Raw genomic sequence first — 15,564 nt, 5'->3', positions numbered from 1 at the left:
TGCCCCAAAAGTCTAAGGGTTATCAGGAGGAATTTTGTCTGTGTCTATAACTAGGAGTGTCTCTCTACACACACACATCTCTACCCATGTGTCTGTGTCTATACCACTGTGTGTGTGTCTACACCACTGTGTGTGTAGTAGTGTTGAGTAGTGTGTGTATAGTAGTGTTGAGCAGTGTGTGTAGTAGTGTGTGTAGTAATAGTGTGTGTAGTAGTGTGTGTACAGTAGTGTTTAGTAGTGTGTGTGTGTAGTAGTGTGTAGTAGTGTGTGTGTGTAGTTCTGTGTGTGTAGTCGTGTTGAGCAGTGTGTGTGTGTAGTAGTGTGTGTATAGTAGTGTTTAGTAGTGTGTGTGTGTAGTAGTGTGTAGTAGTGTGTGTGTGTAGTAGTGTGTGTATGTAGTCGTGTTGAGCAGTGTGTGTGTGTAGTAGTGTGTGTAGTAGTGTGTGTAGTAGTATGTGTGTAGTCGTGTTGAGCAGTGTGTGTGTGTAGTAGTGTTGAGCAGTGTGTGTGTAGTAGTGTGTGTGTAGTCGTGTTGAGCAGTGTGTGTGTGTAGTAGTGTGTGTAGTAGTGTTGAGCAGTGTGTGTGTAGTAGTGTTGAGCAGTGTGTGTGTGTAGTAGTGTGTGTAGTAGTGTTGAGCAGTGTGTGTGTAGTAGTGTTGAGCAGTGTGTGTGTGTAGTAGTGTTGAGCAGTGTGTGTAGTAGTGTGTGTGTGTAGTAGTGTGTGTGTGTAGTCGTGTTGAGCAGTGTGTGTGTAGTAGTGTGTGTAGTAGTGTGTGTGTAGTACTGTGTGTGTGTAGTCGTGTTGAGCAGTGTGTGTGTGTAGTAGTGTTGAGCAGTGTGTGTGTAGTAGTGTGTGTGTAGTAGTGTGTGTGTGTAGTCGTGTTGAGCAGTGTGTGTGTAGTAATGTGCCGGTCATCTCAGTCAACCCATGGCACCCGAGTCCCGTGACACCCTGTGCCAGCGCTTCGCGTGAAAACCTCAAAGTGCACCTAGCCGGGCACAATCCCCGTGGCTGATGTCACGTGCGTGCGTGCGTTGAGAACCCCGACCCCGCTACTCACGCACTGCCACCGCCCTGCAGTCGAGCGCCGCGGAGGCTTCGCGCAGGGCTCGAACCCGACCCTCCAGCCTCTCGGAGCGCCGGGCCACCAACCTCGCCGCCGCCTCCAGTTCGGCGAACATGCCGAGAGCGTGGCGAGCGAGGCCGGCCAGCTGGCGCAGGGTGTCCCCCAGGGCCCGGCTGGAGGCGTGACCCAGGTCCTCGCAAGGTTCCGAAGCGCGGCGACGCCGGTTCGTGGAGTCCGCCTCGTCGCCACCGGGACTCAGCACCCGCTTGTAGAACGGCATGGTCGCGGTAGTGGTGACGGTGGCGGTGGCGGCGGCGATGGAGACTCTTGGAACGTGCCGGACGATCTGAGCGAGAGGATCTCGCCGGACTAATTGGTTCGGGTGCCTCGATGGATAACGGTGGGTCCCGGCTGTCGGAGCTCTCCCGCGGGTGACCTTGGCCGAAGATTGTTGATGAACGGGAGCCCTCTCGGGGTTGAAGGATCTCGGCGTGGCTCGGATGCTCTCGGCGGCAGGATCTCACCTGTAGAACCTCACCTGGGGCAACTCGAGTTGGGCGATGCGCCCTCCCCCCCCCCCCCCCGGGGGCTATCGGAGCGTCTTGCTCCTCGACGCTCCGAGAAGGTTGCTTCGCTGTTCCACCGCCACCGATCAGGGGTTACGGGACGCGCGGGGAGTGGGTGCGAAGGAGAGGCGATGGCTGCAGCGTCTCCCGGAGTCTCCGCGCTTCGTGATCGGAGCGAAGGAGGCAAGAGTGACGGCAAGAGGTGGTGGTGACGATGGTGGCGGTGGTGGTGGTGGTGACGGTGGTGGTGGTGAGCATCTCACAGGGCCGGCGCAGGTGAGCGAGCTGGAGGTGAGCGCCGTGCGGGTGATTCACCTGCGCCGTCGCTCGTGCCGCTGCCGCTTCTCGTTGTGCGCACCTCGCTGGCTCGCCATGTTCACGCGAGAGTCAGCACCCGGAGTAGTCTGTGTCCCCTCCCCACCTCTCTCTCTCTCTTTCTCTCTCCCTGTTCTCTGTGGGTGGTGCCTCTGCCTCTCTAGCACACTCTCACTCGCTCTCCCTCGCTCTCTCTCTCTCGCTAACGTGTAGTTGTAGCAGCGATGAATCGCGCCGCTGTCTCTCTCGTGTCGATGCGTGTGGCTCCCTCTGTCTCTGCGTCTATTGTCGCTGTGTGTGTCTCTGCGTTGTCTCTCTCTCTAACATGTAGCAGCAGCGAGCAGCGTCAAAAAGGAATCCACTGCACTCTTTCTCTCCGTCTCTCCCCCGCTACACTCGCGCGCGCTCTCTCTCTCTGTGCCTCTCATCCGCCGCTCTCCCCTCCCATTCTCTCCCGCGTCTCTCTCCCGAGGTGGTGGTGGTGGGAGTGGTGGTGGTGGTGGGGTTGTGTCGGCAGGAGGGAGGGAGGGAGGTTAGGGCGCGAGAGGGGAGGGGCAGAGATCGAGAGGGGACCGAGAAAGCGGGGTGCGTGGGAGGGGGGATCAGGGGGGAGATTTGTAGGAGCGGGGTCACCACCACCACTCTGGAGTGGCAAGAGACGGATGGGGGGTGACCCCGCACACACACGGATGAGCAGGGTGGGGGGGGGGGGGGCAGCTCGCTGCTGAGCCGAGTCAAGACAAGACGACAGTGTTGGTCTCCTTGTTTTTTGCGGATCGACGCTTGCTTCACTTTCTTTTCGTTGCCCACAGGAGGAATCCGATGAGCTATGAAGCTCTTTTTTTCACAGATGTCCAGTAATAAGGGGCACGGGGTCAGAAGGTTACAACGGCAAACGCAATTTAAAAACACGATCGGAGTGCAAAATAGAGAAATGGTAAGAAAGTCACTAAATATAAATACATAAATAATACATTGATTATACAAGTCCGATTTATGATGATAATGGCGAACTTGAAGCGTATAGGTTATTGTAGCCAATACTATATGATTCCATATATGCTTTCGGGTTCGGCCACGTGAGTATTTGTATGCGAATTTTGTTGGGATTAACCTCCACCACCACCCGATACGATCGGATTGTCGCGTTATGTACGCCTGGCCAATGTATTGATCCGATTTTCACTGGTGGCTTAAGACTTTTCAAGTCTGAATTTATCATGGTGGGTTTGATGATTGAATACGGCGATAGGTATTGATGATGAGATTGATGATGATGGTGATGATCATGATAACGATGATGGTGGTAATGGTTTGTTAAAGATTGCGATGATGATTGGAGATGACGATGATGTTGATGATGGCGATGGTGGTGGTGGTGGTAATAATGAAGAGTAAAGATGATTATGATGATTTAGAATGGTGATGGTGATTGTGTGCATTACAGATGGTGATGGTTTTAATGATGATGATGTGATAACAACAATGATTGTTGCAATAAGGATGGCGGTGGTTGGTAATTACGGTAATCGTGAATGATGATGATTATGATGTTGTTCATTTGATGATGATGATGATGCCACGGATGCTACACGTACAGAAGCCGCTCCACGTCCATAAAATATTCCCCCACCAAAGTCTTCCGCAGAAACGAAGTGGGAGGCTATGGGAGAGACGTGAAGACTGTAACACACACAACGCGCGCATGCGTGCGTGCGCTCGGCGTGTTGTGAATAAAAATTACATTGTTTTACAAAGTGTTCGTTGCATTCCAATACTATTTTGCTTGAGTGTGTGCCGCCATCCGAACGAACACACACGCACGCGCTATATATAAGTGTTTCTTGACTGATTCAAGTCGTAATGATGTTCTGGAAGGGGTTGTTAGAACGTTCAACATTCAGCACGTGTCTGTACGGTGTGGGCACGTGTCTGTATGGTGTGGGCACGTGTCTATATGGTGTGGGCACGTGTCTGTATGGTGTGGGCACGTGTCTGTACGGTGTGGGCACGTGTCTGTACGGTGTGGGCACGTGTCTGTACGGTGTGGGCACGTGTCTGTATGGTGTGGGCACGTGTCTGTATGGTGTGGGCACGTGTCTATATGGTGTGGGCACGTGTTTTTATGGTGTGGGCACGTGTCTGTATGGTGTGGGCACGTATTTGTATGGTGTGGGCACGTGTCTGTATGGTGTGGGCACGTGTCTGTATGGTGTGGGCACGTGTCTGTATGGTGTGGGAACGTGTCTGTATGGTGTGGGCACGTGTTTGTATGGTGTGGGCACGTGTCTGTATAGTGCAAAGGGGTCGGAAACCAAAATACCAAGCATAGAGGGTTTTTTTAAATTCGGTAATTTAAAAAAAAACTCAGTATTTCAAGAGCCGCAAAGCAACGTGGTGAATACGAGACGGTGGTGGGTCTCTTAATAATTAGCGTCACGAAGGCAGTCCGTTAAGAAAGCCGCAGTGGTTCTTCTTCCTAACCTGGGGGTGCGAGATGCCCTTTCTGGGGGTGCGAGACGTGGCCAGATAATTTTTTTAGAAGGTAAATAATCTAAACACAAATTGAGCAGGGGCACGTAAGTCCCAACTACTTTGTTTCATCAAACCCTATGTATCTATTAACATGATTTTAAATATATATTCTTGGTTCTTTCGGTAAAGTCACGTAGAAGGGAAACAATAAAATAATAAAAATATAATTATTGCTTGTGTTGCAGTCGAAACGTCGTGAGAATTTTATTGTTTTATATTTGTATTATTTTATTGTTTCCCTTCTACGTGACTTCACCGAAAGAACCAAGAATATGAATCCCTGCAGTCACGAAAGCTTTAAATCTAAATTTATATAATTGAGAACCAAAAGCGGTGCAAAGATGCAGAAAAAGTTAAGAACCGCTGGTCCGAATCTCACGCTCACGATTTAAAATATATCGCAGTCGTTTGTCGAAATTCGCGACGTGAGTTAAATTCCCATGCACGGCTAACATCAGTGGCGAGCGATGTCACAACCCGTCTCGCCACCTCTCCCTCCACCACCGTCAACCCTCTCTATGAAGCCGCAGTGACCAGCGTGGTGAAGTATGGTCACACAACCCCGCACGACCGGCCACGTACATGGATGGGGAGGAAGGGGAGGCATTCATCCAGCAGTGGATTGATCATATGGTGATGCCAATATCTCACTTCTCACATTGTACCCTTTACCCAAATTAACATTTTACAAGCTAGTAATTTTCCGGATTATAAGACGCACACCCACCCCCTCCCCTCCCCCCCGTAAATGCGTGACCACATTTGTATCCTCGAGCTGTTTTTGACACCGGGGACCACAAAACAAATGTGGTGTGCGTCTTACTTTCAGGAGCGTCTTATAATCCGGATACAAACATACACTGCACACACATTTATATTTCTTTGTAATCTCTATGCTACTGCCCATTTTCTTGTGTACCTGCCGTGTTACTATGGAACGCGGTGACGTGTTTCAAAGGCTTACAATTATAAAGTGTGCAATAACAAAGGCGCCAGGTCACAGGGAAAGGGTTCCCACGTTGCACCAGATGTCAGACAAGATGCAAGGAAGCGTAGGAGTTTGTTTAGAGTCGGGTCAATCATGTCGATGCATCGATATATATTTTTTTATTGACCACTGTTGATTAATGGTGTCCCCACGTATGTCTCGCGAAGGCGGGAAAGTCCCCACCTCTACAAGCCACGCCCCAGGCGTGACGCGCCCTTAATTTAGTTTCATAACGATGACGTCACCAGGTCCCACCCATCACCTCCCGTCCAGCGGCACAAGGTGACAACAGACATTGACAATTAACCCAATACTTTCGTGGCGTCTGATTGATTTAAGTCGAGCGATGGAAGCTCTCATCGGAAGAGTAATTGATCACTCGCATCAACCGTCTTGATATCCCCCTTTTCTGTTTGAGTTCCGATCTCTTATGGCCAACTCGTGCCACCGCGCGGGATAACCGGGGGAAAGCTTCGGGAATCTTTCCCCAGGCGCTGTAACCTACGTTCCGTTTACGCGGCGGTGGAGCGGTGGCAGTGCTGCGGGTGACAGACTGTGCAACTACGAACCCGGCAAAACCACCGAGTTCGATTCCCGGCAGTGACTAACATCGGCGGCGACTGACGTCTGAACCGCTGCTAGGCGTCTCCCAGCTCACCAACTCGTACGCACTAAGCAACGTGGTGAAGTATGGTTGCGATGCTATTTTTATTGAACCAGGTAAGGTTCACTGAGCTGTATACTCTCCTGGTATACAGGAGGTCGTGGGTTCGATCCCGACCCTGATGCCTGCTGCTGTATATTTGGAGTTTGCGTGTCTCTCTCTCTCTCTCCCCGTAGTTGTGTGGATTTTTCTCCGGGTCCTCCGTTTTTTCCCCTCCACATTTAGAGTTTAAAATATTTGGCTGCAATACATTTCCACGCGAGAAGCCACTTCGTTGAGCCACCATTTGCGATGGCCAGGTCGCTCCTGACAAAAACAGCTTCGTGGCTCAGTGGACCTTACCTAGTAAAATAAAATAAAAAAAGTTTATTAGTTTTTTTACAATCATAGTTTGTTTTAGTTTTCGTGTATACACACTGTCAACACGAGTCTTCTTCTAACCGTTTGCGGGGTAAAAATAAACGTGGAGGGCTTTTCACTCGAAGACCACAGAGGAATGAGGAAATGTCGCTCAAACTACTGAACTTTCTCATTCCTAACAAAATTAAGATTCCATTGCGGCGGCAGTGAACCCGCAGCGATTGAAGTTCACACGAGAAAATGACTCGAAATGTTGAAGCGAACTAGACAGGATACGAGTTAAATAAATAACGCTCAATTTCCATAGACATCATAATAAAAAAAATTGCGTAAATATTGCCCCCATCACGTATCAAACGTCTCAAAATGCAGATTTGTTGAAGCCTTAGGGGATCCGCCTGATGGCACCTGTCCCTGTGCTGTATCACCGTCATCAGTTGTTGTCCATCCACTGCTGGATGACGGCCCCAACATTATCATCGTAATCGAGAATTGTCCACCCCATTGTGCGATCGTTAGCGCAAGTCGGAGGTCGCCGGGTTTGTTTCCCGATTTCCCGGCGCGGCAATCGACACGGTGTGGTGGACAAGTTCCTCACATCCCCGTCGCCTCTATCCATCCCAGCAGTATTAAAATGGGTACGCCACGAGTGAATGTGGTGCGGTAAAGTGTGGGTACCACTGCCTGTCCAAAGACATCTGGCCAGCGTGCAGGAGTAGACCAAACGTCCCATTATTATAGAGGCCCTTCTGCCAGCCTTAACATGAAAATGTAACTATAAAAACTATAAACGGTTTTGTTTCATCCTACCAGGTAAGGCCCACTGAGCTACATTGGTCTTTTTTCAGAAGCGACCTGGCTATCACAAATGATAGCTCAAAGTATCACGGGTAAATTTAAAGCAGCCAAATGCTCTAAACGCATGTCTCGAAATGTGGAGGGGAAAATCAGAGGATCTGGAGAAAAATCCACGCGACCCACGGGGAGAGAGAGACACGCAAACTCCGTAATATTCAACAGGCGTCAGGGTCGGGATCGAACCCACGTCCTCCTTCATAATAGGCAAAAGTGTTAACATCTCGCCATCGTGACGCCCATAGGCACTGCCAGGGCTGGACCTTCATCTTGCTTTACTTCACCACGCTGGTCAGTGTGGGTTGGTTCGAGGTGGTGGGGAGACCCCCCCCCGCCCCCCTCTCCCCAGTCTCGGTTCAGATGTCCCTCGTCCACTGACAATGTTAGCCGTGGCCGCGATTCTAACTCGAGATGGGTCAGGTTCACTGCTTCAGCGCGTATCGAATAACGTTCACAACGATTCAATTAAACCGCTCCGTGGGCTCGAACACGTGGCCAAACAGTGTAAAGGGGCCCAGGGCTGTTGGGGCCAAAGCCCCTGCAGCCCGAACACACACACACAATAATAATCATCATCTCGTCTGGTTTCAACCTACCGTTTGCATTCCTTCTAGGCATAAATACCTCGCGAAGTACCGAGGGTTAACATCGACGCAGAAGCGCAACAGCGTCTGTCATTTGGCCGACGCACAAGACGGGGGGGAGGGGGAAGCCTTGCGCCCCCGTCGCTAGCAATTTCCAAAAGCTCTTTACTTCACTAATTAGCTTAATTGGAGCTGGCACGGGCGCGTGAAACACGTGGGTTAAAGGGGCGGCCCTTGCGTCGGACTACCGAGTCCACGGTTGGGTTTGGCGAGCGGTGGCGGAATATCGCGCGCCGTGAAGTCATCTCGTGACCATCGGGGGAGACCCTGGCTCCACAAAAATCCGACCAAAATTGATCAAAAGGGTTGCCCCCCCCCCTCCCAAATATTGGGAGATAAATCCAGAGTTAAAAGGGAAAAGGGACTTCCCGTTGCGAATTTGCAAACGAATGTTGCACCAATAACCGACCGTCTACTTCCATATCACTGATGAATTTATTCCGACAACGTGAAACGTATTTTGTTGTTGTCGTCGTCGGAGTTGGAAAGCGTTCCCCTCTTTTTTCGGATTATGAGACGCACTTTATTTTTTTGTAAGCAAGAGTTAGGGGTACGTCTTATAATCCAAGTAGGTGTGCGTAACCATGATTTGTATCAACACTCGGGCACGCGATTTGTTGGGTGCGTCTAATTTTCCGGGAATGACGCAAAAAAAATGACCCGATGCGTGATGCGTGATGTTTCCAAACACGTGATGTTTCCAAACCCTTTAATTTTTACCCCTTCTCCCGTCTTCAGAGCTGGCGTGGGAAACGCGCTCCAAGACCCCGGCTTATGCCAGCTGCGAAAACAAGACTCCAGTCTCAGGGACCAAAAAGCTGGAGCTTTTTTTTTTAGTGGCAGAAATAGCAGCACCAAGCAGCCAGTAGCAAGCCGGTAGCGTCGGTGGTGGAAGTAGCAGCAGCGACTAAAGAGCATTGCTCACGCACTCTCGGACCTCCTCGAGCGCAAGTTCCGCCACTGGAAGCCACTTGACCGAAAATCCACTCGTTAAAAATCCACTCGTTAAACCCTGATGGGGCGACGGCGGGGAGGGAGCGGGCGAGCTGTGGGGGCGGTGGAGCGGTGGGGCGGTGGGGGTGGCGGGGCGGGTGGGGCGGTGGGGGCGGGTGGGGCGGTGGAGCGGTGGAGCGGTGAGGCGGTGGAGGTAGTGGGGGTAGTGGGGCGGGTGGGGCGGGTGGGACGGTGGATCGGTGGGGGCGGTGGGGCGGGTGGGGCGGTGGGGGTAGTGGGGCGGTGGGGGTGGTGAGGTTGGTGAGATTCTTCTTTCCATTTTTTCGGTGGCACAACAGCAGTCACGATGCTGCTGCTGCTGCGAGAAACGTGGAATAAATCAACAGCAGTGCGTGCAAGAGATTCAATGCTGGCCGGAGATGCTCCGGGCGAGGCGATGCTCCGGGGCGGTGGGGGGGTCGGGGATGAGTTCCGGAAAAATACTGCATGAGATTTGTAAGCCTCGATAGCGTCGATATTCCTCGTGTTTTAGTTGTTTAATGTTGATTTGTTACTTGGTCGATAACGTGCAGTGTGCGTTTTGGGTTGTTTGCGATGACCAAAACTTGAATCTTATTGGAATTTAAGGTTAACTTAATTCATGAGCACGATTCCACGATCATTATTCTTCACAGACGTGTCGATCCACTGAATGTCTCCCATACCTTATCAGTCGTGGGGGTTGTTCTAAGTTCTAACTATACTTCGCCACGCTAGCCGGTGAAGTTTGAAGTTTATTAACACTATGGTTCAATGTTACATTCAGAATATATTTAATCGTATGAGTTTTGCCCAGTCGATTCGACCGGTAGCTTAGGGGTGGGCTGTATTGCATTTACCAAGACCGTTTTAATATCAATGAGCTGCAGGGCTGACAGTTGATGACTGGATGTGCGTGGTTTGGGGGTCAAAGTCAAGTTTATGCATTTGAATGTATGTCAACATGCTTGATATATACATTATTTAAATGTGCAATAACAAAAATGTGAAATTTCTGCATCGCTGTATCGGCACATTGTGGTGTATTTTATATGCTTATTTAAACCCAGGGTCCTTCCGTGAAATATATACTTCTGCCCTGAATGCACTCGCTGAATTAGTCTCCCCACGCTTCGCAGGTCACGGGGTTTGTTGGATCCATACTTCACCACGCCCATCAGTCAGTGTGTTAGTGAAGGCCGAGGAGTGTAAACGTACTGCATCGACGTATAGAGCAGCAGCACTGGGTGTTGCTGTACTGCCCTCTGCTGCCCACAACGTTATTTGACCAGAGGCGACGTGGATGTTGAATTTCGCAGGCGTCAGTTGCAGGGAGTGCGTAAAGGGTCCGGATGGCAGAACTTTAAATAGATGACGGACGTCAAAATCAATCGCATGGACAACCCTGACAATAACGCAAACCTGTCAACCCCTTACCAGTGCCTTACCTTATTACAGACCAATTCAGGTACGTATTGGTCACCCCGTGCCCCTTATAAATCTCAACGTTCATTCTACAAAGTCCCATCACAAGGGAGAAACACAAACACATAGGCAATTTTGTTTGTCCAGTATTGAAACGGCTGCACGCCGTATGGACCTGAAAACTCAATTTCCCTGTACAAGAATACGGGGTAAACCGTATGGGTTGACAGCTGTGATAACGTGATGTGTGCGTGTCCTGGCCTTACTCAATGCGAATTCAACCCCGATGAAGCTTTGGGGAGCTGAATGGAGTTCACTCACAAACACCGTCTCGTGACAGACCCAAAGCAGAAGATCCGCCGGGGGTTTTATCTTCCACCAAGCTCATGGTCCACACTCAATCACATTCACCGTACAAACCATGGTAGGAGATGCAAATGAGAAAATGAAAAACTGTCCAGCAGAAGTGGGCGACTGTGGTCATCCAGAACAGAGACCCTACAACGTATAACGACGCAATTCCCCGATCCACAGACCGCGAAGGAGACATCACAGCGATGATACACTCCACTGCTCCTGACGCTGTGGTGGTTATCTGGGGCTTGACCACCTGAATGTGAAATTGTAAGTTGTTGCTCTGCATCTACAACATCAGCAGCCGTACGAAAGTCAGAGAACTGCCCCCCCCCCCCGCCCAGGCTTGCATCACATCGTGTCAATGAGAAAGACGTCGCTTCTTCTTCACACTTGGGTGCAAGCCCAGATTCCCAGCCGCCAATGTTGACTCTCCACTCTGGGTTGTATAATTATACAACTAATTATAATTAGTGACGTCAAGCTGCTGGCGCCCACTGCTGCTGATTACAATTCGGGTTAGGGTCACGTGGCAGCCGCTTACGTCCGTTTTAAGCTCAATTGTATCGCTTGATAAAGGTAAAAACTGAATGGGTTCACCGCGAGTCAGTCACGAGGGAATTGTTCGACCATACTTCACCACGCTGGGTGATGCGGGTTTGTTAAGGCGTTGCTACCCAGGGCCAGTTCGGATGTTACCAGCCACTGACGTAAACCGTGGTCGGGATTCGCCGGGTCCAGAGCGCGTTGCGATAACCACTGCGCCGAAACCTTAACGATGTACATCTTTAAAGTACCGTGACTGTGTTGGCAGGGAGGTCCAGATGTCGTGACCTTCCAATTAATTGACCCTTGACATGTTTTCCTCTTGCATATTAATTTCTTTTTTAACAAATCCTGACTTTAAAAAATATAGTTTCATATAATTCAATGGGGTCACAAGACATCTGGACCGCCCTGTCCAACTGTAAACCATGTACACATACAGTCTGTCAATCCACTGCGAGATGAGGGCCTCCCCAACACCGTGCGGATTATAGTGGTTATTTGAACATACTTCACCACGCTGGTCAGTGGGGATTATTGAAGGTGGTGGACCATACAGTAAGGGAAACAAGTATTTGATTCCCTGCTGATTTTGTACGTTTGCCCACTGACAAAGAAATGATCAGTCTATAATTTTAATGGTAGGTTTATTTGAACAGTGAGAGACAAAATAACAACAAAAAAATCCAGAAAAACGCATGTCAAAAATGTGATAAGAGAAATAAGTATTTGACCCCTCTGCAAAACATGACTTAGTACTTGGTGGTAAAACCCTTGTTGGCAATCACAGAGGTCAGACGTTTCTTGTAGTTGGCCACCAGGTTTGCACACATCTCAGGAGGGATTTGTCCCACTCCTCTTTGCAGATCTTCTCCAAGTCATTAAGGTTTCGAGGCTGACGTTTGGCAACTCGAACCTTCAGCTCCCTCCACAGATTTTCTATGGGATTAAGGTCTGGAGACTGGCTAGGCCACTCCAGGACCTTAATGTGCTTATTCTTGAGCCACTCCTTTGTTTCCTTGGCCATGTGTTTTGGGTCATTGCCATGCTGGAATATCCATCCACGACCCATTTTCAATGCCCTGGCTGAGGGAAGGAGGTTCTCACCCAAGATTTGACGGTACATGGCCCCGTCCATCGTCCCTTTGATGCGGTGACGTTGTCCTGTCCCCTTAACAGAAAAACACCCCCAAAGCATGTTTCCACCTCCATGTTTTACAGTGGGGATGGTGTTCTTGGAGTCATAGGCAGCATTCCTCCTCCTCCAAACACGGCGAGTTGAGTTAATGCCAAAGAGCTCCATTTTGCTCTCACCTGACCACAACACTTTCACCCAGTTCTCTGAATCATTCAAATGTTCATTGGCAAACTTCAGACGGGCATGTATATGTGCTTTCTTGAGCAGGGGGACCTTTCGGGCGCTGCAGGATTTCAGTCCTTCACGGTGTATTGTGTTACCAATTGTTTTCCTTTAAGAGTATGCTCCTAATCTCAGCTCGCTACCTGTATAAAAGACACCTGGGAGCCAGAAATCTTTCTGATTGAGAGGGGGTCAAATACTTATTTCCCTAATTAAAATGCAAATCAATTTATAACATTTTTGACATGCGTTTTTCTGGATTTTTTTTGTTATTATGTCTCTCACTGTTCAAATAAACCTACCATTAAAATCATAGACTGATCATTTCTTTGTCAGTGGGCAAACGTACAAAATCAGCAGGGGATCAAATACTTTTTCCCTCACTGTATATATGCGGCGAGTTCGAAGGAGACTGCACAATGCATTTTTTCTAAAGTCTCCTCTGCTGCCCACAACATAGCGAGACCCCCCCCCCCCCTTTGACAATGGGCCGTAGAGGATGGCGAAGTTATTTAATTATAACACACACATCATAAAACATGCTTCAGATGATGAAATGAACGTATTGTATCTGGAAAATATAACACAAGTGGTAATGTTTTTTTATACAATGCTGAAATACACACACAAGCCCTTAAGTATATCTAGAGACCCGTTTACGTTATTTTATTGTTTATTACATTTTTGCAAAAAAACATTTAAACAAAAGGTAATTCCCTCCAGTACATATATTTATATGCTGCAAGATAAACATAATACACACCACGGAAAATCGCTCAAACCAAAACACCAAATAAATATGAGAGAAGTGGCTACAAAAAAGGCATTTAAAATGTTCAGGTTTTTTTTACACGTTCAGTTTTGTTGACTCTTTGTTGGGGTCCAGTGCTGTTAAGACAAAAAAACATCATGTAAGAGAGGTGGTGTGCAGGGCGATCTTCAGAATACTGTACTGTTCCTTTAAAACGTTAAAAATTAAGAACTGCCCAATAAAAGTGTTGGTTTTGTCTGACCCGAACCAACAAAGACATTTGAGCTTGAAAATCCAAGGAATAATTCATTAATTTAAAACATGAATTGTGTTTTTTTCCCAAACCATATTCTTAGGAACGTTTAACATCAATATGCATTTTTTATGTACCGTTTATTAGGGAAACCGGAAAATTATATACTGCGTAACATGACTTATTCACCAATTGACGGGGAGAGGGGGGGGGGGGAAACAAAAATTCGTTAAAAGGAAAACCAGTGATCATGAAACGTGCTCACATACGAGGGTTTAACATCAGTGGCTTACGAACAGGGGCCCTGTTGACCGTGACTCTGGGTCAGCCTCTCACAGGTGAACAAGCCCTCCTCCAGGTGACCGGCTGATTCGCGGGGTTAGAGTAATATAGCAACACTTGACGTGCGGGAAACTTAATTGGTAGCTCCGGATACACGGAATGCCGTTTAGGTTGTTGAGAATAGATTTTGTTTTAAACCGATGATCCGGTACTTACCCACCCACTCGTCTCCAACCAGTTCACTTTGGACTCACAGTAGTCTCAACAAGTGGGCACATTTCCATGGACAAACCTTGCAGATGATGATAATTTGCATTTGACCACATTCTCCAGATTATAAGACGCACTTCCCCCCCCTCCACCCCTTGTATTTTAAAGTAATATTTGTGGGTGCTTCTGGTTGGTGTGCGTGTGAATGTACGTGTGTGTGTGCTAGTATATGTATTGGAGTGCGTTAGTGACGAGTGTTTGGGTGACCAGAATTGCTTAACTGTATTGACACCGGGCACTCGTATGAGGGCGCGTCTTGCTCTCTGCAGCGTCTTATAATCCGGAGAATACGGTAACCTGGTGAACGCTGCAACGTGAATCGCTGTCACCACGTCTCCAAATGCAACCCTTCCCCGGTGGCCAAGCGAGGATTATCGCTCCCTGCCACCATCTCACCATTTGGCGTTTTGTTGACAGCCTTCAACTCTTGGGATTCGCCGTGCACATTGCTGAGCGAGTCTTGGGGAAATGAAGGCTGTGTGCTTCCACCGCCAATGGTCGAACGACGCGCACAGATTATACAATCAGGGGAGAGGCAAAAGTTCAGCCCTCTGCGAGAGAGCACGTGGTGCCGCTACATCGTTACGCGAACAGATTTTTTTCCCCTCCTCCTCTCGTAAACGTGACAGCTCGCATCGCGCGAGTATAACAGTGTTCGGCTAAGACGGCGGGGCTCACAAGGTCAGGCGTTGTTGGTTTTCCCGCTGTTAGACGCAACGCAACGCGCGTGGAGTTTAATTGTTGTTGCACAGACGGCGTTATGATACAAAAGGTGGGCTTACGTTTCGAAACTTTTAGAAGCAACCCACCACCCCAAATTCCCCCCACCCATCCACCCCAAACAGCGTCACAATCGACAATTTCCGATTCAGTTTTAACTGGGACAACGGCAGATATTCGGCTAAAGAAATGCCTGTTGTAGATTTAAACACAAGATTCAGCTTAGCATCGGGCCAAAACAAATTGTAGAACTGTATACCGTTGATGCGTCGTAAATTGTCACTTCAACTAAAATTATCACAAAGACTTGGTACTGTACTCAAATTGCTGTCGGCATTTTTTGTCGACAGCAATTTGGTACTGTAACTGTATTCAAATTGCTGTCGGCATTTTTAACCAAAGCTGCAGTCATTTGTTGCTGACAAGTACAGGGATTTAGCCTTAAACTTCTCCATTCAAATGTACCCAAGTTGATAAAAAAACAAATTGTTAACATCAAATTCGGTGCGCTTCTGAAGTGTAAGCTGAAAAGGATCAACAAACAAACCCCCATGTTTCTCCACACGTGGTCTTGTCGAGTATAGCACTGAAGTGGCTCATAGGGCAGACCGGAATCTCCATTTCCCGTGCAAAGTCA

The 15,564-nt window shown here is 48.7% G+C and overlaps 1 protein-coding gene across 1 annotated transcript in view; it reads right to left on the bottom strand.

The window, feature by feature from the left end:
• The window catches only part of LOC116952979 (uncharacterized), a 123,859-nt gene extending 121,426 nt beyond the window's left edge, over positions 1 to 2,433 (bottom strand). The window contains exon 1 of the mRNA XM_032972755.2: positions 1,062 to 2,433. Coding sequence (XP_032828646.1) covers positions 1,062 to 1,347 — 286 coding nt within the window. The 5' untranslated portion in view covers positions 1,348 to 2,433. The remainder of the gene's footprint in view (positions 1 to 1,061) is intronic.
• Positions 2,434 to 15,564: the final 13,131 nt, after the last annotated feature.

Source organism: Petromyzon marinus, chromosome 49 (assembly GCF_048934315.1).
Source record: "Petromyzon marinus isolate PM22_M1 ecotype Great Lakes invasive population chromosome 49, UKy_Petmar_22M1.pri1.0, whole genome shotgun sequence".
Classification (NCBI taxonomy): domain Eukaryota; kingdom Metazoa; phylum Chordata; class Hyperoartia; order Petromyzontiformes; family Petromyzontidae; genus Petromyzon; species Petromyzon marinus.
Note: the sequence above shows the minus strand (reverse complement) of the source record. Positions and strands in the feature narration are given on the sequence as shown.